This window comes from Polyergus mexicanus, unplaced genomic scaffold, assembly GCF_030449975.1.
Source record: "Polyergus mexicanus isolate NDT 795.1 unplaced genomic scaffold, iyPolMexi1.0 SCAF_2, whole genome shotgun sequence".
Taxonomy (NCBI): Eukaryota; Metazoa; Arthropoda; class Insecta; order Hymenoptera; family Formicidae; genus Polyergus; species Polyergus mexicanus.
The window spans coordinates 13397554-13422306 of record NW_027223322.1 but is presented as its reverse complement, the minus strand read 5'-3'; the positions used below and the strand labels follow the sequence as shown (position 1 = coordinate 13422306).

General features: G+C 30.7%; 1 protein-coding gene across 6 annotated transcripts; it reads left to right on the top strand.

Moving 5' to 3' along the window:
- Positions 1-195: 195 nt before the first annotated feature.
- On the top strand, positions 196-24368 carry Pns (DENN domain containing pinstripe). Of its 6 annotated transcripts, none has more exons than XM_070310006.1 (19): positions 196-592; positions 9022-9131; positions 9469-9689; positions 9782-9976; positions 10948-11419; positions 11865-12001; positions 12082-12269; positions 12353-12522; positions 12653-12864; positions 12983-13189; positions 13593-13767; positions 13996-14260; positions 14754-14861; positions 15425-15689; positions 16217-16484; positions 16660-16972; positions 17220-17396; positions 17457-17667; positions 17806-24368. In XM_070310006.1, exons 1-19 carry the CDS (start codon positions 475-477, stop codon positions 17993-17995), a joined length of 4002 nt encoding a protein of 1333 aa, XP_070166107.1. In that variant the 5' UTR covers positions 196-474; the 3' UTR covers positions 17996-24368. The 6 variants fall into 6 exon arrangements, with proteins under 6 accessions (XP_070166107.1, XP_070166113.1, XP_070166116.1 ...); XM_070310012.1 differs by lacking the exon at positions 14754-14861 and adding an exon at positions 14432-14467; XM_070310031.1 differs by lacking the exon at positions 196-592 and adding an exon at positions 7132-7377 and having other exon boundaries at positions 9483-9689.
- Positions 24369-24753: the final 385 nt, after the last annotated feature.

The window sequence follows — 24753 nt, the reverse complement described above, 5'->3', positions numbered from 1 at the left end:
TTTAAATTTCTTTAGAATATTAAAATATCGTACGGAGATTGTGGGACACCATTCGTAATAGTCGGCATATGCTCCGAAATGAAATCAAATCGCGCGCCAAATCGCGGCGCGTTCGGCGCGCTTTGCGGTCAACTTCAAGCGCCGCGGTAAAAGATCAATCGTCCGCGGGAGACCCGCACTCCGCGCTCTGCAGCGCTTCGCTTCGCAGAGCGAGAGCACCCAGCATCGGGTCGTTTCGTGCCGTGTTCCACGCGCGTCGCGTGCCGTATGCAGCGGCGCTCGCTCAGCTGTTGTCTCGCTGTGAAATGACAGTCTCGCATCGCGTCGGTGGTGCGCGATGTGGAAATCAATTTCGTGAAGCTCGGCAGCGTGAAGCAGCGTGAAGCAGCGTGAGACAGTGCTGGGTGAAGTGAACCGCAGAGCGTCGCAACTACCGTGTTGCAATCAAGATCAAGATCCTGCGTCGGAAAAAAGATGAACGGGAGCTTGGGAATAGCGCGCGGCTCGGAGCAACATCCGCAACGATTTGCAGATTACTTCGTCATATGCGGCCTGGACAAGGACTCCGGCCTGGAACCGGACAAGTATTTCGGTAAGTCTCATACTTTTCTTTGCGTAATTTGATACCACTCTCGTCGCTATCTCGCGATTCTTTATTTTCGATGTGCAATAAATTGAGAGAGAAAGAGAGAGATAGAGACAGAGAGAAAGAATGTATATATATATATGCGCGCGTGTGTGTGTATATATTTCATATTAACAATGAGATAAGTTCAATTGTCATGGAAAACAAAACTTCTGTCAATAATAGGATAAAAATATTCTTTAAAACGAGAATTCTATAAATATAATATAATAATATAAACGAAAAAAATATTAATTTTTAGTTTGCAAAAGAAAATCTGCAATCATACAAAGTGAAGGATGCTACTTTGCTATATAATGTATTTCGAATCCATCGCTAATATTTGAGTAAAAGAAAACATTAAGATTAATATATGACTGATGATAAAATATTTTATTAATAATAACTTTGAGCTTCTTTTTCAGCATGACAGCATGAATTTAAGCTTTACACAATATAAGCATCATCTAACTAAAGCTTTAATTATTATTGAAGATCTTAATTCTCATTCGCAATTCAATTAGACGGTGTTGTATGTAAATTGAATTAAAAATGTAGAGTTTTAAAGATATTACAAAACCGATTATATTATATTTGTATGCTGAGACAATTCTTTATTTAATATTTGTGGATCTTTCTTTTTTTTTTTTTTTTTTTTTTTTTACGAATGATCATGCAATTAACGTTAACGAAATGGAAGACATGTTTTAAGAATAGAGTATATAAAGTGCAAAAAAGTAGGTTTGTTCGTTTCAGGGCTACTTTCTCATACTTTCTGCATTCGGAATGAAATAAACTTTCGGGACTTTCGGGGAAGAAAAAGTGCAAAACACAATATAGAAAGTATAGCTTTCCTAACATAAATCAAGAGAATGTTTAATATTTGATTTCTTTGTGAAGAGTAGCTGAGTTCATGGTACGCGAAATGGACCGCGCGGTCGATCCCGTTGGCTCTTTGTCGTTAGGCTACCGGGCTACCGTATACCATCCGAATATAGGGAGCATTACGATACGCGGGTGTAGCATCCTCCTGAGAGAACATCGTCTCGCTCGTGCGGGACGATTTTCTGCGAAAAGATCGTTTTGCTGAAGGAGACTCCCTTGAGAACTCCCGCAGCTAAAGGCGCTTATATCTCATGTTTCGCTGTCAGCTGTTGGCCAACATCATCCGGGACTCCAAAGCGCCGATATTATTTGCGGCTCTTGCTTTTGGACGTTTTAAGACTAATCTGGAAAATTATAGATGAATAAGAATTCATTAATCTTGAAAATTATATATAAATGAGAATGGGGGAATAAGAAATAATATTATAAAGGTATTTACTTACAATTAAAATTATTATTCTTTTTATTTTTTCACATAATTAAATACTAAAATCTGAGAAAATTGCTAGCTTTCATATGATATAATATAATTTAATCATAATCTCTAATTTCATATAATATAATTCGATTTTGCATAAAATTTAAGATTAATTCTTAGCAAGATTGGCAGCCTCCAAGATCAGGAGTGTAAAAATATCCGTAAAAAGAGATAACGCGTGTCCCTGAGAATAAGGTCAAAGTTTACATGTATGGGGAACAACATTTCCATTTTATTACATAGGATATTTCCGTAAAGAAATTTTTTTTCTTTCTTTCTCTTCTCTCTCTCTCTCTCTTTCTCTCCCGAGAAGCGAATAATATCTTGCGAATAAGATTAATGACAGAGAGTTAAAAAAAATTGAAATCTTCTTTCGGATTTAATGAAATTACACAACATTAGACATGATTGTCCGAGAATAAATAGAATGAAAATTTAGATTTATAAATTTGTATTCGAGAAATGCTTATTTTTTTGTATCTTAAGCAAAAAATAAATTTAATTCCCACAATTCAAATAATAGCTTTTATATAATAGTAAGAATCTAAATGTTTAATATATGCTGTCGTTTCATCACAATGTATGAATGCAGAATGCATACGTTATTTTCCTCCTATATTTCTTTAATTAATCTCTGCCACTTCTAATTAATCCACATGGCTGATCTCTCTTTCTCTTAGCTAACTTGCCAAGTTGCACATTTTGTAATATCAATAACTAGAGACTCTCGAGCACAGCACTTCACCCAGTTTTATGACAGTTCTTCATTTTCTACTTCAAACGGAATACAATAACTCGGTTGTCTAAGCGACTCTTTGTTAGAAGTATTAAATATACACCTATAATTATTCATTGGACGCATACATCGATGGATATTTCTCTGAACATTTCTTCTTACTTTATAATTTGTAGCAAATGTAAATTTTCTGATATCAAGAAAAAAAAAGAGATATATAATTATTTATCAAAATATTTAAAAATATTTTGTGCAATCTGAACGGTTTTTTTTTTTACTATTTTAATCAGTCATTAAAATATAATAATATATAATTCTTAATATAAGTTTATATTTATTTTTATAGCTTTTAATAATAATATTACTCTCTTACTTATATAAGTTTTAATGTGAATTTCTTCTTTTTCTTTTTAAAAACTCCTTTTTCTTTTCAAACTTCTATAGTTCTTTACGCCTTCCTTTTTTGACAAATATTAACTGTCGATATTTTTCTTATACTTCATTCCTTTCACTTAGGTTCTCACCCTTCTTTGCGTATGGGAATATATCCAATGATCTGCAGAAGGGTTGCATATTATCCCTTAAATACGTATTTTTAGTCTATTGGATAGAGATTTTAGGTACCTAGAAGATATTATTATATAATATGACAAACACTATAAAATATTTATGTTGTATCGATAAATTTGGACCAGCTATCGATAAATTTTTATCGTTACGAATTTGTGGGAAGCTACTCCGTTAAGTACCACTTTATTCACAAAACATATAATACAACAATTTTTCATATAAATTGCGAATAAAATTACAAAAAAGAATAATGTTTAAATAATATAATATTTAAATAAAATAATAACAGTTTTATAGAGATATATTTTATCATTAAGAAATTTTATATTTGAAAAACTTTGATTTTTTTGAAATACATATATTTAAAATTTACTATATTTCAGATTTTGCATTTAAAATAAATTTTTTAGGCGAAAATTGATTTGATGTGAAACGAGTTTTTTCTTTTTAATTATTATGAAGCAGAAACGTTTATTACGCTTATGTACATGTGTGTTGGTCCTATATAATCACGTTTCCGCCTTTTAAACGCATACTTAAGTGCTGGTAGCCCCTTTATGTATAAATGACCCCACATACGATGACATCATACGTGCTCACAAGAAGGGGAGAGCGACTTATCCGAACAATGGGGAAGTTTTAGACAGAACGGGAGCGAAACCGAAAACACATAATTTACTCTATTCTTGTATTTCTAATAAATTGCAAATCAGATCTGTTTTCGAAACTACAAAAATTTTTAAACAGTACTTTTTCAATTTTGTGCGATATGTAATATTTTTGAGAGAATTGAGACGTATCAATTATATAAACATAGAACCTAAATTATATTTAAGATAAATTATGTACATGTTTGTTTAATAATATTGATGTTTTATTAGTTGATGCAAGAGGATATAATTAAAATCTAGTTTTTTAATTAAATAATTAATATAATAAAATAATTTCTATTTTATCATGAAAGTTTTACTGAAACCAGAAATAAAAATTAGAAACAGATAATTTTTTTTTTGTTTTGTATATGAAGTTTGAGATCGTTTTATAATGAATATTGTTTTAATAAATATAGTTTTAATGAATATAGTTTTAATAAATTTTTCTCTCTATCTATATTCTATCTAATTATTGATTTTCAAATTTTATATTTATTCTAACATTTTATGTTATTTTATTAGTAAGAAAGAAATTTTATAGTAAAATTTCTTTGTAAAATAAAAATTATATATGTATACAATGTAGTTATTGATAAGTTATATACAAGTTAAGGTCAATGATAATTTTTTATGACTGCAGATAAGATTTATCCAAGAATGATACTCTCAAACGCAAATCATGAAATTCTATTATAAGATAGATACATATCATACATTTTAATATTATTAAAATTTTATTAAAATATTACTCAGCCTTCAAATTTTTATTTAAGTTTTCATTTTTCATTTGTATAATTTCTCTAAATTTTTTTGCCTAAATTAATTTTTTTTTTTTTTGACGAATTATTTAAAGAAATTATTTTCCAAAATTTTAATCCTTGATATTCTCAATAATCAAATTTAATATTGCTAATTAACTATAGATTATAAATGTTCACTGAAAAGTTTTCTAAGGAAATAATATATGTATTTAGTTTGTGTATAGTGCTTTTTCAGATATTTTATATTGCATATAATTTCGCAAAAAAAGTCTGCTCCCTTTCTTTCTAATCGTCGCGTGACATGCAGTTGATACACATAAGTACGCGTGGGCGAATGCGCACGTGTACGCACCATGACACAGACGGATTCATAGAAAATATTCGTTTATTCGACGCCTCACATATGTGCATCAAGCTCTTAAATCAATACTTTCCATGATACAGAAGCTTGTCGGTCATTTATTGCTCGTTTTGTCTTTTTCCCCCTTTCTTGTTTGGATGTATACTTTTCTTTTTCTCTTTCTTGCGCCTATGGTTTGCTTATTTTGCATCTTACGTGTGCGCTACTTCGTGTGTATATAAAAATCTGCCGCCGTTCGTGCATTGTTTATTTTTGACAGGCAAGTGTTCCCAGAACAGCACATGTCTTTAAAAGACGTCTAAAAGATGACTTAAAGATGTCTCTTATTGTCCTTTAGACATCTTTAAGATGTCTTTTGACCTTCTTTTGTGCTGTCTGGGATGTGAACTCTTCACAAACGAGATCTCTCAACGAGATATGCGAAATAATTTTGAATATACATGATATAACTTACAGAATAACTGTATGGAATAAATAGTTCCATATACATATGTATAAGAAATTTTTCAACTACAGTTTTGTTCAAAAAAGACTGCAAGTTACGAAATCATCTTCGATGACAAAATGACTTTCCAAATGCTGTGATATGACTCATAAATTACATAAAATAAAAAAGTAGGCATATTAAACTTACATAAATCAAAAATCCTGAAACAAGAATTTTGTTCTTAATTCTTTTAATATATCAAAGGTTTATTATAATTTATAACAATTCATCTTTTTCTACATTGTTTTATACATAGCAAAAGAGAAGCTTGTTAGATATTTAAGAACAGCGCAAGATCGTATCTTTAGACTACCTATTTTATTACCGTTAGTAGCCGTACATATTATTGAACGTAAGAGTATATAATTACGAGTATGTTCGTAATAAGAAACCATCTTGGCAACGAAGCGTGTACGAGAGTAGAAAGTACGCAGAGCCACACGTGTATCTGGATTTAAAGACAATATATTGGCGTAATAACTAGAACGAAGATGTAGTAAGAATCTATAAACGTGAAAATCTTTACGAGCGATGTTCGTACGATAATTGAATATGTGTTGAAAGTAAGTTTTTCTTTAAATTTTTGTCGGTCACATATACCATATGATACGTAATACATGAAATATACCACTAAATTATAAACAGATCTACAAGACATACAAGTGTTTAACTACAATATAAAGGATTGGCTAACAATTTTCTACGCTCACTTAAACATGATGACGTCGGATCTGCATGACTCATTTTCAAAAGAAGTATGCAATGATTTTAGATAAGTATTGTAGATCGTAGATAATTTTCGATAATACCTATTATTGGATACTGAATCATAAAATGCGATTTTTGTTTTGTGTGAAATATAAAAAGAGACATTTTTTGTCTTTGTTTAAAATAAATAAAATTAAAAAATAAGTTTTTGTAAATTCTAGGAAAAAACATAAATCTTTGTAAACTTTTTATACCATATATGCCAAAATATATTCGCATGATTGCATTGCGTAGTTTTCTAAAAATATACGAAACATGGATATAAAAACTAAAATTTGCTGGAACATCTGTCATGTGTAGCGGTTTATTCGGAGACTTTTCATGTCTGTAGATGGGAAATGAAAATATCGGAAAAAGGCTATCGGCCTATTAATGGAAACTGGTGATTTCGGCGATGACCGACTCAGTCGCTCTATTCGATTATCACCACCGTTACTCTGTGAATGTTATTTCCAAGCGGAGATTGACTGTTGATATGCTAGTTGATAACGACAATCAAGAGATCTCTAATTAAAATCAATTCTATATATATTTATTCATTATATATATATATATATATATATATATATACACTTTATATAATATATTGTATTTAATAAAAGCTTATTTTTTTATCTCATATTTTTTGTTATAAAAAAGCGTATTTAAAATGTTTATTAAAAATTATATAAAGTACAATTTTTGTTAGACATTTTTTATTTTCTGCAAATAATTTACTGACATATAAATAATATAAAATATGTGTAGGGAGAATAATATGTGATTAATATATTTATTAATATTTGTATTAATATTTAAGTTAAAAATATATTATAAATATTTTAATATTCATATTTTAATATAAAAATATAGAAAGCTAGTCGGAGGGTTGGAAGAAAAGGATTATTGTTCCGATTATAAAGAGGGGAGAGGACGGGAAAGTTTCAAATTATAGAGGAGTGACCTTGATACCAACGCTATATTATATAAGATCTACACAATGATACTGGCGGAGAGATTGAGAGACGAAGTGGGAAGAAAGGATACCGAAAAATTAGACAGAGTTTAGGAAGGGTAATGGATAATATATATGTTTTACATTATTTAGTACGGAGGCAAATAAGTAAACCAAAGGAAAAATTAGTGAGTTTCTTTGTGGATCTAAAGGCGAAGTTTGACTCGGTGGACACGGACTATTGGTAGGAACATTAAGGGAAAGAGGGGTACGAGACGGTTTAATAGAGAGGATAGAAGAGGTAATGAGGGAGACGAAAAATAGGGTAAAGATAGGGGAATTGAGTGAAGAGTTTTGCTTGGGGAGAGAGGTAAGACAAGGATATCCGTTGAACTCAGTTCGATTTATTAATTTTAATATACAGTACTGGCTAATTTTGAGGAGGTTTTGGCGAGAAGAAATGGAGAAGGGGAAGATATATTCATTGGCATATGTGGATAATATGATGTTAATAGCGGAAGACGAGGAGGGATGAGGGCGATGATAGCGAGAATGGAGGAATACATAGAAAGAAAAAAGCTAAAGGTGAATGTTGGTAAAACAAAAGTAATGGTATTTATAAAGGGTGGGAGAAGGAAAGAGAGGAATTTTACAGAGAGAGAGAAGGCTGAATGGTGATGAGAAAAGTGAGGAGGAATGCCGGAGTATGAGATAGTAGAGGAAAAAGAAAAAGAAATGGGAGGAAAGGGAGGAAAGACGAAAATCAAAAACTCGAATTATAATAGATGGTAGAAAATAATAAAAAAAGAAGATATACCGGAATATCTAAAAAAAGATGGGTAGAGGTAAGATAGAGGAGGACAGCAAGGTTTAGGCCTTTATAACAATACGCAACATAACTATTTGTTTAAATTAAAGCGAGATTCAATTGTTGAATTGCTGTAACATACGGCGAGAATTATTCCGTACAACGGATTCTCAAATGCACATAAGTAAATTAACCCAGAATACGAACTTGAGATGTGCTATTTGACTTTAATCAGAAAAAAGTTAGACATCGGTTTATAAAAATTTACAACATATTTTTGCATATGAAGTAATGCTTCGAATTCAATTTTTCTCCAGTTCTATTTATTATCTATCTTGATAGTCATAAAAAAGCGAGGTCTCAATTGATATCTATTGGTTGTAATTAATAAAGTTGCCAATATCTTACAATTTTTTCGGTGTGCTTTATTTTTTTTTATTTTTTTTTATTTTATTTTTTTTTTTTCATCTGGCTAGAACAGATTCATCGCCCGCTGTCTTGGGTGACTCTTTAATCACAAACAATTAACCTTATACAGAAGTACTCTTGTATTTCGAAGTAGTTGGATTGACGCCAAGGTCTCCTCGACCGTGTCTTATTTAAGTCTGGTCCGAGAGATCGTACGGCGTATTTGATAACAACTTGCTGATTCTGTTGTAAGATAGTTCTTGCGAGAGAGAATTTCCAAGCGAAATTTTCACGAAAGATTGAGCTCTATGCTAAATTTTCTTTTCCTCCATCATGAACATTTTCACTACATGTTTACGAAGAAAACTGCGTACCAGAAAAGTTTAGCGAGCGTAGTTCTTTATCTCTTTGCGCTTAAATGAAATTCAGCGGAAATCGATTGCAAAATATCGTTTGTAACTACATAAAGTCGTTTTTCGTAAGCAACTACAAATAATACTAAATATTCAGGAACGATGTATATCATTAGGGTTTATCGTTTTTGCAGGTGATTCATTGCAGTGCACGCCTCTGGATCGAGCATACAAAAGTAAAGTATTGGGACATTATCCAGACTCAGTACCATGGAATTCTTTCGACGAACATGCTGTGTGCATGGTACATCTATTATGATAACTAACTATTAATTGTAATTTCATTTTGAATTATATGTTAATAATAAATATAGATTTATTTGCAATTGTATATAATTCGCTATACTATCGAAAAATGCAAAAGACTTAAAGACCGAAATAAACATTTTTATTTATTAATATCTAATTACAATATTTATTCGGCTGTTAATAAAATTAATTATTGTTAAAATATATAAATTTCGATATTGTGGAAAGATATTAGATTCGAAGTGTTTTTAGCTCTCTGCTGTTAATTAGATTCAGAGAACATTTGCGTCGCGCAGTCAAGGGGAGTAACTTATCGATTACATTGATAATAGCTTTGTCTGCCAAGCGGTTTGCGCTTTCGCACCCAGAAACATTCGGTAGAGCCGACCTTCCACTCCTTCGTCCTGACGAAAGAAGACGGTCATAGAACGTACGGGTTCAGTCTCGTTTTCTACGAGGAGTGCCGCAATCGCAAAATATGCGCCGCAATGCAAACGTTACAAGCGATGCACATCACGGAGCTCAGCAGCGGTCAGAACGGCACGCCTCCCACGTACGTCTATTTTCCGTATATTTTTTTTTTCTCTATGACTCCTTGTATTACTATCAGTATTGAAACTTTTTAAGCATGGTTCGATTTTTCAGCGCGAGGAAGGGTCAGGATGGACATAACACGAGATCGTTACCACGTCATTTTAAATTGTCAACCCATTCACCTGGTGCTGCATTGGGATATTATGATTCTATCAAAGACAAGTTGCTAGTGACTAAATCAATAGCCTTGCTATGCCAACAGCCTTACCTCTTCGCGGCAAAGACGTTCCTCACCAATCTTTATAAGTAAGAAATCTCTCACGAATCTTTATAAATCTCTAAAACGAGCTAACATTGCCTTTTTCTTTTACACAATTGCGTTTATGTCATATATTGTAAAGTTATTCATGTTATAGTGTCAAATACTTAACGAAAAACTTCAAATAATATTAAAAGAAATAATACGAAATATTATAATATTGAAGACAATATTAATTATATATTTATAATATAGACAATGTTAATAATATGATAATATTATAAGTCAAATTAAATATTTAAATTTTGTCAACTAATGAACACAAGACAACAATTTGATTCCTAAAGACAATTTATTTTAAAGATTATAATTTTTTTCGTATAATGTATTTCTTTCGTTATTATCAATTTTCTTTGAATATCTTCTTTTTGGATATTGTTTTTATATCTCCACAAAAGCAAACTATTGATTACAATTTATCTTAATAGTCGTAACACTTTCCATATATGTGTATTGTAGAAATATTTTGTGCTACATTTATTGTGTGCACTATGGCTACATTGAATTTCGTATGGCGCGTAACGCTTTATATGAACTACATTACCGGTTATTCTAAATGTTTATACGATTTCTTCGAAATACTTTGATAGACTAACGAGAATATCTTGAGTTAATCTTCTTATTCTGCTGTGTAGGTCTGTTTTAGAACCTGAGAATTTCTTAGAAGCGATAAAATCATTCCTATTTTCGCGTTGAAGATTTAACGAACAAAATATATATGCAGCAACATAATATATGTATATTAAATTATATATATATATATAAAATTTAAGACACACACACACACACACACACACACACACACACACACACACACACACACACACACACACACACACACACACACACACACACACACACACACATATATATATATATATATATATATATATATATATATATATATATAACGATAATATATGATATTAAGAATTGTGATAATCAACGAAATTTTCAGGTGTGTTCCTAGACATCCTGGACCTGGTCTTAGCTTAGAATCTTATGTCTATAACCTTCTGTACAACGTACCGGTACCATTGCCTGGCAAATCATTGAAATTTTTCGTACCTAACGATGAACCAGCGAAATCATCCTTGGAACTGGTTATCTATCAACCATCATCATTGCTGGAGCTTCCGATGTTGGACTATCCTCTCAAGGACGTATTCACATGGTTAGGCGCAGACTGTCTGATTCAGTTGTTCACGTGCGTGTTGTTGGAGAATCAGGTTCTCTTGAGGAGCGCCGATTTTCACAAGCTGATGGTGGTATCCGAATGCATAACGGCACTCTTGTTTCCGTTCTCCTGGCAACACGTCTACGTGCCAATATTGCCCGCCAGTCTGCATCACTTCTTAGATGCACCGGTGCCCTTTATAATGGGTCTGCATGCACAAAGCGAGGGCGGCGTATTAAAGATTGCTAGCGAAGTATGTTTTCCTAGAATTCTCTTTTGTACTTTGTTTTTGTTTATTGTATTTGAAAGAAAATAATTGCATCTACATAAATAATAATGCATAATATTATTAATCTTTTAATGTATCATGCAAATCTGCAATAAACCGTAATTTTAATATTTTAAGAATTATTTAACAATTTCAATTTTGATGTTTTTTTCTTATTGACGTGATACTTCAAATGTCCAATATTGTAAATATTAAATATGATGATTCATTAATACCAAAAATTTTGAAAAATGTCGGTTTTACTTTTGTTTCGCATATCAGTTAAGATATATCTCTTGAATCAGAAAAAATGATACATGCAACTCTTTTTTGTTATTAATATCTTTTTTTATGTATTCTGTTGATAGTGAAAAATTAAGACAATTGTTTACTATTAGCCAAGTGTAATGTTAATTGTGCCTGTTTACAGGCGAATCTTTGTTATGTAGATATAGATAAGCAGAGTAGTCAATTTCCGGAAGAATTACCTGTGTTCCCTCATAAAATGCAATTTATTGCTGAGATTAGAACGCTTCTGAACAAGTACAAAATACCAAATTCAGGAAAGTGAGTTAATCTTTATCTTTAATTGACAATGAGATGAAAATCAGGATATTAGTATCTAAACCAAGCAAAAATTTTACTAGGACTGGTAACATGGTCATAAATTATTACAATGGCGACATCATGACTAGTAGTCTGACGCTTCCTGGTTCTGGTTTTCATCTTCCTCGCAGAAAACATTCTCTACACGACGTGCTAGATTGGGATCGACTGGAAACGGAGCCACAATCGGACAATTTGCAAAGAATAGTTGATATTGTTAAGAGATCAGGTAACGCGCAAAATCTTTTTTAATCTTTAGAGATATGTTATAATAAAAATTATTTCTTTTAATTCTTGATTTTTTGGCTACAGTAAATGTAGATGATATTGATCCTATAGAGGATAATATGGAAAAGATACTCACGCCGCAGGAGGAATATCGAGAAACTCTCGATTTCAATAATGCTGTTAGAGAGATTTTTTTGAATCGTTTCGTACAAATGTTTTCTAGTTATGAACATTTTGTTATTCAACCGAGTCAGGTACGAGAATGTAATAATGCTTCTGAAAAATAAAAAATTAAGAGAGATGTGTGCATATGTATATCATACTATAAGTATTAAAAAAATTAACTAATATATATATATATATAAATTATCTTACGTTTTGAAGGACAAAGATGAATGGATAAATAATAGAGATAGTATGCACGTTTTCGACAAAGCCACGTTTTTATCCGATCAGCCTACGCAACATCTGCCGTTTTTGTCGAGATTCCTAGAAACACAGATGTTTGCCTCTCTCGTCGACAGCAAAGTAATGTCAACGTGGAGCGAACTCGATTGCAATATTAAAGTTTTCGACCAAAGAATCTCCGTTCTTAAGTAATATAATGTCTTCCTTATTTAAGATTTTAACGATTTTTATTTATCATATGAATCATGGAACATATAGATATAGAGAAAACTTTTTAATCTCTGTTTGGTCCTTTCTGTATTTTAGAAAGAAAGTCGGAGAAAGCATCATACGATCGATGCGATATGAGCCTTACACAAATATCGCAGATACACAACAAATACTCAAACAGAGATTAACCAATGTAGACTTTGAAACAAATCCGCCTACGGAGATTCTTCCTCATAGAGCCGCATATTTCCGCAGTTTTCCTTTGCTAGATACCGTCGCATTAAATAAAGAGCCAGCTCAAAGGTTTGCTATAATTATTCACAATATATTGTACTTTTAATTGAATTAATATAATCTTCCATTTCCAAATGTATTAATGTTTGCTATCCCTATTTTGTGCTTCCTGTGTAGTATACTTCGGTAAGAAACAATTTTTACTATAAATAGAGTAGAATGATGGAGCTTTCCTTAAAACGCATTAACAATAAGTCTCTTTGCAAGGAAATAAGTCTAATTTGCAAGGTTAATCTAACATCCAAATTTATTTCGAGAGAAAATCTTATGAATTATATACTTGATCTATTTTTATTGTAAATCTTTTAGAAATGTATTTTAGCATGTATTTATAAATCGTGGTGTGCTCTCGTGGATTAATAATAATTTAACTAAATTTTTTTCGTCAATCAGTCTCTCTTTTCGTCTACAGTAGTAGAAGAGGGCAGACACAATGGAAATACAAGATGAAATCCATGGATACGAATGGAAAGCCTATAACGCCTCAAGAATCTCAGTCGCCTCGACCTCAAACTAAACTCTCAGCGGACATGAGCCCCGCTTTAATAGCGCAAGCTAATTGGACGTTCGTAGAAAAATTGCTCAAGGTACTCTCTCTCTCTCTCTCTCTCTCTCTCTCTCTCTCTCTCTCTCTCTCTCTCTCTCTCTCTCTCTCTCTTATAGATATTGTTTAATATAATTATTGAATGTTTTATTTCAGTTATTTTTATTAATTAATTTTATTATTTTGTAGTAATATCATTGTAGTAATATTATTATCTATATGTAACTATTACAATTGCAAAGTCGCTATAAGTATGTTATTTTGCGATAAGGATTGTAAATCCAAGATAAAGAGAATGCTGGTGGAGAAAATGGGATCGGAAGCTGTCGCGCTTGGTCACGGAGGCGAATCTCTGTCCGATGTCGAGGAGAATACTCTAGTCGCTAGCCTTTGTGATCTATTGGAACGAGTATGGAGCCACGGGCTGCAAAACAAGCAGGGCAAAAGCGCTCTTTGGTCGCATTTAACCATGTATCAAGAATCGGAGGAATGTAACGATACGACCAAGTCTATAGACGTCAATTTTCTTTCTCCCGGTAAGATATGCTGCTTCAATGTCGCGCAAAAAAATTACGGTTTAATATATATTTTAAAGTATTTATACCTATCTCTTTTGTATAATATAAAAATATATAAATACGTGTGTATAACAGAAAATAGTAATTCATTGATTGCAAATTAAATATCACTATTTTGCGGAAATGCAGCGCTAGCGTGGTCCGTGCTGCGGAAACGACTCGATTGTACGTGTCTCCGTTTTATAATAAGATAAAGTGTTATAAAAAGTAGAGATTAGTTCTTCGTACGTAGATATTCTGCACTATTAGTTTTGTAAGTGATCCACCAAAATAGTTCATATTACGTTTACGCTGAGCCGCACGTGTTATTTGAGTACAGAGATACTTTAGCGCATAATATTAAGTGAAGTTAGCAATAAAGTAAACCTACGCGAAATTTTATTATTTTTCTTTATTGTTATTAAGTTTAATTTTTCTTTCTTTCTATTATTTCTTTTTATGTTGTAATTAGCAAAGAAATTGCCTAATAAGTTTTTCGGAATACCGGACCGTTTGGTTTCATCTTTGAGAGGCAAAAGTATTATTGAAATTGCTTCTTACATCAAGGAAAATTTGAATGGTAAGCCTTGATATTGGCTTGCCGTAAAATGAAAGAAACACACGCGAACTAACTTAATGTTAGCGATGATTTTTATATTTTCTTTGCATCCTATTGCATTTTTTTGAATTGTATTGTAAAGCTCGTAAATGTGCTCGATTAATAAATATTTCAATAATAAATTATTATAAAGTGATATTTTCTTCATTACATATTATTTTAATATTCTTGCTTAAAAGAATCTATTTATAATATTTTTTATGGGGAAACAAAAATGCATGTTAAAAATTGATACCGTGATACTTTATATATATATATATATATATATATGAGATATTTTTAATAAAGTATATATAAAGATTATGTGTGTACGTGTGCGTATGTACATATGTATTTTTGACAATTCGCATAAAGCATGATATCGGATTTGCATGTGCATATTATTATAGCTGCAAAAGTATGTACTGAATACAATCAAAGGAATAACTGTTTGGCCAAAAAGAATATTGTTCTTGTTTTCGTATCCTTTGCTTGACTGGCACGGGAAATGTCTGTTATCTAAAATATTTTATATATTGCGATAGATTTGTCTAATTTGCAATTGGAAACGGACGTTTCGCCTACGAGGGGTACGGACAAGCATAAATCTCCCGGTGAGAGAAAAACCGTCGGCCCGGAACACTTAAGGCCTCTTCCGGATTCCTTAATCTTTGATATTCGTAATGTACAAGCGATGACTGATATTAAAACACACATTGGATATGCGAGAGCGTGGGTACGATTAGCGCTTGAGAAAAAATTGCTGTCGCGCCATTTGAAAACATTATTATCGGATAGTGCTTTATTGAGGTATGTTCCGAAAAAGATTATAAATTTGGTTATTTTCATCTTTGGTGCGATAGTATTAGCGATATAATACTCGATAGATTATTAAATGAAGCTAAATAATAATCATGTACGCTAATAATATACATATATTTTCCATATACCAGTGATTATGAAAGCGATACAAATATATGAAAAATTATTAAAAAATTGATCATATATTTTGTTTTCTATCGGCTGATAAGCAAGACACTCATGGAGATTATACAGAATAACTTTACAGAATTATACAGAAATAAATTTGTACATTATATTTTATATTGCGATAATATTGATACGCGGCAAGAAAATGAAATTTTATAAATATGTATTTTTAAACTTATTATAGGATAATTTTTTGATGCATACAACAAATATAAGATTCTAATTATTTCAAAGCAAACAATTTTTTTAGATTACTTCCATAATCACGGTGCGTAATTAATAATAGATTTAATTTTTTGGAGTTTTAAAATAATTATAGTTGCTTATTTCTTTCAATGGTTTATTAGGAGTCAGTATAAACGATCAGCATTTTTGCGTTGTGAGGAGGAGAAAGAGCAGTTCTTATATCACCTTTTGACCCTCAATGCCGTCGATTATTTCTGCTTTACGAACAATTATCCGACAACAAAGTTACCGTATCGAGTTGTGATATTTCCCAGCCGAAAAGCAAGTGCTGCTACCACTTCGGCTAATAGTTGGATCGCTATTTCCGGCACGCTCTGCGAAACCAATCCCGTACCCATACCGAGGGGAGCATTAGAATTTGTATTTCATGTAAGTATATATTTATTATATTATTGTTTTTAATATGTTGTATTAAATAGAATTATTAACTTCTCTTAAATTTTAATTAAATTAGTTCTATTTATTAACTATTTCAGTCAGTCATTTTTTATAGAATAAATACATTTTATCATAATTATCTCTATATATTTATCTTCCTTTTTAGCATAAAAATTTAGGCGTGTTGTCTACGTTAAGAATTGGACACGACAATACTGGATTGTCGCCAAAATGGATGGTGGAACATGTTGTAGTGAGAAACGAAGTAACTGGACACACGTTTAAATTTCCCTGTGGTCGTTGGCTTGGCAGAGGAATAGACGACGGATCCACCGAGCGTTTATTAGTAGGCGCTTTAGTACCACGCAGCATTGACAGCGAGGAGCTGGTGGAATCATGCTCCACGCCTCCGAGATGTAGATCTCCAAGTATACCCAGACGTCCCATACTCTCGCAAGTCGAATTGCAACACATGCTCGGTAAATTAGTAATATAATTAAATACTGTCTCTGACACTGTATATGTGTTATTATATGTGTGGCAAGATGTTGTAATTATTACAAGAAATAAAAAAATTTGTTGTTAAATTATAATGGTGTTGAAACAAATGAGGAAAGATTCATATATAATATTGATAAAGCAAAAGATAATGAAAGTTTTCTTATTACAATTAATTTAAATATTTAAATTATATGAAAATGTTAACTGGAATTTCATCTTATATAGGCGAGGCTGTAAATGCCATAGTCAAATATCACTACAGAAGAGAATGTCAAGACGGTTCTTTAACGGCTCTGTTGTGCGGAGAGGGCGGTCTTGTGCCGTCTTTAGAACAAATATTTTTATTTGGTTTTAAAAATCAAAGAATATTCGGAAGAAACTTTTACGTGTGGGACTACTTTTGTGAGTATAGTTAAACATTAGAAAAAAAATTAGGACAATATATAATTGAACCTATTGCAGTACGTGTGAAAGAGAATTTCGAGATTTCTTTGCTGGAGGAAATGGACGAATATTCTCAAAGACTCAATCGAGATAGAAGAGTATATACAGAAAGCAACCAAAGATTTACTATCTTAAGATGTTACTGTCATCTCATTGATCAAATTAATATGTTTAGTCAAACTTTAGGGAAGGATGGGAAATTTCAATTATTTATCTGTTTAGCAGTGAGGTATATTTACGGAATATCTTTGGTTATATATATATATATATATATATATATATATATATATATATATATATATATATATATTATCTATCTTTGATTCGTCTTTCATTTAATGTTATCAATCATCAATGTAATTTCTAGAGAGCAGCTTCTACATCCAATGTTGCGTCCAATGAGCGACGCACGTTCCACAGCAGATATGTATGAAGAAAATTCGTTTTTACGAAATCCTACGTTATTGACTTTCCTTGTTCATATTCTTGAGCCGTTGAGCGAGTTCCATATTGTCCTCGAGAAGAGCTTGACTCACGGAATCTCTAGTATATGTTAGTATCTGCCAAACGGTATCAATTGCAGATATTCCGTGTTCCTTCGGTAAGTGTTGCGAATTATATGAAATATTTATAATCATAAGAATGTCATGTCAAGCTTTCCAACGTTATATAATAAGAATGTATTTGTTACTATGGCGTTTTTAATTATTGACGAAATTAGAATGATTAAGAACTTTTCATAAATAGGAGCACAGGAAAATACCTTTAATTGATAAAAAAGCCAATTAATTCTAGACAGTAACAAATGAAGAATTCAATTGTTATTACGTATGACGATAAAAGGTTCGACAAATTTTATTATTATAGGAAAAATTAAAAAAGATTTAATATTAAAACTAAAGACTGTTATGGGAATGTAGCTGTATGATACGCGTCTATAAATAACAAATTAATAACGAGAAATAATACGAGATTTATTAGATATAACACATTAAATAAGATGAACATATAAATCTCGTCCTATTTCAGAAACTTACGATAATATCTTTTCAGTGATAAAAAAATTAGTATATAACAAATATATTTGACCCTATCTTGCCATAATTATTAATGTGAAAGATGGAGTTTGTTGAAATTTATACTAGTGACGAATCATGTACCAAAGATGTGATCCCATTTATTATCATTTTATATTAACTTTTGTTATTAGATATTAAGTTTCTTTAATATTATACATCGTCATATATTTTGAATGCATGCAAAATCTTTTGAAATCATTTTTGTATTTATTAATGATAAATTTTTCTTGCGAAAACAAAATGTTTGAAATCTTAATACAAAGAAATATCACAAAATATCCACATATATATATACAATCTCATGAATTTCTCAATGGGCTATGCTTATTAGATATAGGAAATAATTATTTTTTAATGGCTGTGCTTCACGATATTTGCATGCTATGAGATTGTGAATACAACTTGTGTTAATCGCGTGAGTACCAACATGACAATTTTATATTATATGTATTGAAAAAGAAAAATAATGATTATCACATCTTCTGTTATCGTTATTATGTTAATTTCTGCAAGTACTTTTTTATCTCTGGTTCTATACAGATTTTGCTTTTATCCCAATGAGAGATATTATGATTTCACTCAAATTAAACTCAATCTCAATCTACGATATGCCATATGAGATCGAAATTTTATTAATTATCAGAGATGATTGTGTCTAATTAATCTATCTCTCTTATGTATAATTATTGCTGAAAATTTTAATGAGGTATACATTCTAAGTTACAATCATATGTACATGCAAAAGTCTTTTGATTTTATTAAAAGGATTACTTTTTTTAATTCTTTTCGTGTTTGTATATTTCACGAGTTTATACTTGAGTAATCATTTACATGCGAACTTATTACCTACATATTTTAATGCATGTTTTAATCGTAATCACAATACGAGAAAACAAGAAAATTGTGTCATTGAATTTCATCGCAAATGGACCAAATGACGTAATCATGTTTAGATTGCTGCATCTTTTCCGAAAGAAAAGAAATTGATAAGTTGATTAAAAAATATTGCTTGTTTTTTTTGCATGACTCGTGAAACAGTAAATGATATTTGATCAAACTTTTTGATCAAATATTACTCGGAGAAGCTATTATTACAAATTTGATATATATGGTCTTTGTAAGCAACATGGGATAATAATATTGTGTCTATTGTAAAAAATAATTCCTAAGGTACAATCCTACAAATATTTCTAATTGACTCAGAACTTCACTGGGCATCAAAGAATCAAGAACTGTTTGGTATTTTTTTTCAAACTAATATACATATCTTGATTCTACGATTATATTACATATATCGAGATATGTGCAACAAAGTGACATTTAATATCGTAGAATCAAGACATATATATACATTAGTTTGAAAAATATATCAAACAGTTCTTTGGTCAAATATGAGATTATGATTGACTTTTGCATTCATCTGATATATATGTATATATATATATATAATTCTTCGTTTACAAAGATGACGTAACGATCTAAGAGGTTTCAAATTGACCAATAAGATATGCGCGCTTACACACACACACACACACACACACACACACACACATCGCGCCATATTAGTTTCGCGCCAGTCAGATCGGATAGACGCGGTGTGAAGCAGCTCCGTGTTTTCCGTATCTTTTTCCGACAAAAGTATATCGTATTTGCAAAAATGAGTCGGAAAATGTGCTGGATGATCACTTTAGCAGATTAATCGTCATGCGCGATCGAAATTCGTAGTCTTTTTTCCGACATTCATATTCACGCGAGTGAGAGCTCTCGATTTAAGTTGTGCGGTACAGTCTCGATGAAAAGTTATGTAGAGCGATATCTGCGTTACCGTTTGGTGAGTAAATTTGTTACGGCTGCGCCATAATTGATCATCTATTTATTTCTAATTATCCGGGTATTATTTTCGCAACATGATAATCGCGCTTTCTTAAATATTTGACGATGAACCAGGAATTACAGATGATAGAACACACACACATATATAATCGTCTTTATAATTTAATTTACAGTACAATTTATAGCTTATTTGAAATTATGAGTGCCAAGTATTGTGAAGATTGTAATATCTTTGCGTATTCATCTTGTAAAATTTTATATTAAATTTCTTTAATATATTTTTAATATATGTATATATATATATATATATACATATATTAAAGTGATTTATGAAACTACATAGATAAATTAAAAATATATAAGCATATATTTTGAAAAGTGATATAAGTTCAACGTTACAAATTTTGCAAAAATTGATTTATATTTGTACGTTATTGGAGTTCCATTATGTTTAAACATGGATCTTACACTATTACTACTTTCGAAATGAACGATTCGCATAATACTATCAAAATTATGCAAATATGATAATATTATAATTTCTTGAGACGCATATTTGATTCTTATATTATCTTTTATCCTGCATATACTATAATTAATAGTGTAAAGAAGAAATGGATCAGAGAACCGTAATTAACTTATATTTCATTTAACTGATCGCATGAAAATTTCGTTGTCGGCATTTCTGGTTCGTAATATTTTATATCTGACGATTCAACATCATAAATTATATTCAATGTAAGAAATTTATAATTTAAAAAAATGCACTATAATTCTCAGCATCAATCAATCATCAATTTATATAACATCTGAATTAATTTTTGCTACGTGTTTCAAATTTATGCCTTATATATGTAGAATACTTCTTATTGTTAGAGTTATCCGTATATCTAGTCATTTCATAAATAATGTGTTGCCTTTAAAATAATTCTGGGTAATAAATAATACATTACAAAAACAATTTTATTTTAAGACTACATTAGTCATAATTTACCAAAGTAATCTTGCATTTTACTTTTGCACAGTCTATCCCATAGGTTTATAACTATCCAAAAAATGTAGATTATTGTAGTAAAAATTAATATAAATTTACTTTCTGATTTATAATATGTTGTCAAAGAGCCAAGTTAATTCTGATATCAAAGTTAAGGTTACAAAAGATAAGTTTAAAGAATATATTTTTAGGATATAAAAGAATATATTCCTTTTCTTTTTTTTTATTATTATTATAGATGTAATTCAATATATTTATTATATATCGTCAAGAACTAGAGCGTACATTCTACAATTAATTAACGATGCATTTATATATAATTTATACTATATTTAAAAGGGAAAAATTTTATTTTAATAATTTTTTTTCTATCAAAAATTATATCATTACTCAGTCGAGTTATCGTTGTAGCAGCTAATCATTGATGTATTTCTAAAGAAAACCGATTCGAATCTAAGAACAGTATATCCGTAATTATATAACCGGTTCTTGATGAATAATAGTTTCTTATTTATACATACATATACGCATATGTATATCTACGTGTGTATAAATTTATAAATAAGAAATTCTTATTCATCGAGAGACGGCTATGAATGCCGATTCCTAGATTTCCTTTAGCAAATAAATGAAACCTTTCTTCGTGTTCTCGAGGCGTTATGATATTTTAAGCCTTTTAAATCGATATGTCATCTTTATAAAAGAATAATTTCTTCCTCGAGCTAAAATAACGTATAAGCGTTATTCGAAAAGAACTTTTGTGTTTTGTAGCCGATATTATGTGATCATCTTAGATAAGGGATAATATCCGCTTATTATTTTTAAGTGTATATTCGAATCTCCTTTGTATCCGGATTTATCTCGTGGCTGCGTTTTACATCTCGTCACATTGATAGAGTCGCATAGCCCTACATGCGATCAGGAAATTTCATGACAAATTTTTATAAGTATACTTCGAATTACGTATCTTTTTGGCGTTAGTGTTATATATATAAATATATGCATTTTGTAATATAAACTCGAGGAGTACAAAATTGTAAAAATAAAGCGCTTTTCGACGATGTCACACACGGCAGCGATATTTCCTGAGCTCAATAACCGATTATATATAACACCGATTTAATACTCATTGCAGTAATTCTTAATAATTTCGTAGCTCGCTCATTATCGTAAGATCGTTGCCGTATTGTGTATATATATGCATGAATTATATTAAAATTTCATGTATAACAAGTTTTACAAAACATGCATTACATAAGATGTATATATAACGTAAGGTATATTATTATGTACACATACACACACACACACACACACACACACACACACACACACACACACACACACACACACACACACACACACACACACACACACACACACACACACACACACACACACACACACACACAGAGAGTAGAATATAAAATATTATTCGAAGGATTAATCTGTTTTTATTATTTAGCGAAAGTATACTTTGCGCTTCCTATAGAAATTAGGGCAATAATGTGGTGTAAAGCAAAAAAAGATTCGTTATTAATATCTATGTTAGCAATCTGTGTTAGGTATAAATAATGTCATGTAAAGAGAATAATTATTCAAATAAATTTACAAAATATTTTTTAAAATTATTTTTTAAATATCGCTATATTATATATATTATAACAATGATATTTAAAAAAAAATTTAAAGAGTTATCTTGGAAATTTATTCATGCACGCAAACACACACATATCTTAAAAGAAAATACATACACTTTTTTCGATTCAAAGAATATAAATATTTTTTAGTTATGTTTGATTGTATTTAAGCTGAACAAAACTTTGAACAAAATTATGCCTTTGTATTGTATTATATACTCTTTTTCATACTTTGAGAAAGATGGAGAGAATAAATTACGAAGGCTAAGAGATGGTGAAATAAATAATCAAATAATGAGATACATATGTATAAAATACCGATAGTTTATTTTCAATCTTTTGCGTTGCCGCGAGGATGCATAAGATATGTACACAGATGTCGGATTATTTTACGTAGTACAATTCTTATCTATGCATTAAAAGAAGTAATTTACGTGCTAGCTTTAAAAATAACGCATTATAAATGTCTCGTTTTCCTCTGACTTGGTAAAAACTACGGTAATGATTGGATACATCAGGCATTTGATGAATATCTCGAGCGAAGTGTGATTTGAGGTATATCAGTGGTATTCTATTGCGCGCTATTAAAAAAAAAAAAAAAAAACACGAACAAGGAAGAGACAAAAAAAATAGTTGATTGGTCTTGATAGAGACCATTGAAAAGTTTCGTGGCAATATACTTGACATATACACGTGTCTAACCGATTGTGTATTTATTACTTATAAACGTAAAATTGATAAATGAATCGATAATCGGAGTATAGCGTAGTATAATTTCCGTTTATGCAGATCACATAGGGGGAGATTATATTTTCTTATTTAAGAGACTCGATCTTACATTTCTGACGAGATCCTCTCGTCCTTATATAAAAAAAAGAAAACTTAATTCGCTGATTTACTATCGCTCCTATTTACATCGAGTTCCAATCGCTTAATTTTTTTCCTCCAGTTTTCTCTTAACTTTCTCTCTCATCTCGATTTTTTTAGATTTATGACTGATTCTTATTAGTTTCCCTCAAATTATTTCAAACAAAATTATTTTGGACAATATTGTCAAGTCATATTTACTTTTCCCGAACTGTTGAAAATCTTCTGAAAGAATCTTGTATGATTGAAGTTTATGAAAAGTTAATGAAATAGAATGGATTGAATTACTTACAATGACTATAGATCGGTTTTTTTCTTCAACGCTATCGCTTCTCTATATATATATTTCGCTGCTTAAACGCTAAACACGCGCATCAACGCTTGCGTCTCATATCTTTCATTCGCTCTCAAACAACCTTTGTCTCTCCTTAGGAACCTGCGACGTTACGCGGTATTACATCTCTCAGCGCAGTAATAAATCATCGCATATACGGCAAGGGAATATCTTGTTTCTTATTTATAAAAAAAAAAAAAAAAAAAAAAAAAAAAAAAAAAAAAAAAAAAACGCTCTTTAAATTACATTAATTATATATATACACACGCGATAAGTGAATACAATCGTGTCTCCCTTGTTTCCTTAAATATAAAAATCGGGCATAGTTAATAATTCTCAATTGGTATTTCGCAGTGATTCCGCGATGCTAAAGGATTCTTCTTTGATTTGAGAAAAGAAAGTTTTTATTTTTGTATAAATTTTATACATTGACATAATTTTTTATTTAGATTTTCTTCTCCGCATGTGATTGAATAACTATATTTTTATAATTACTAATTATATTTTTATTATTAAACAATCTCGTTTTTATTTAAAATGACATTTTGCGGAAAGAGCTCAATTTCCC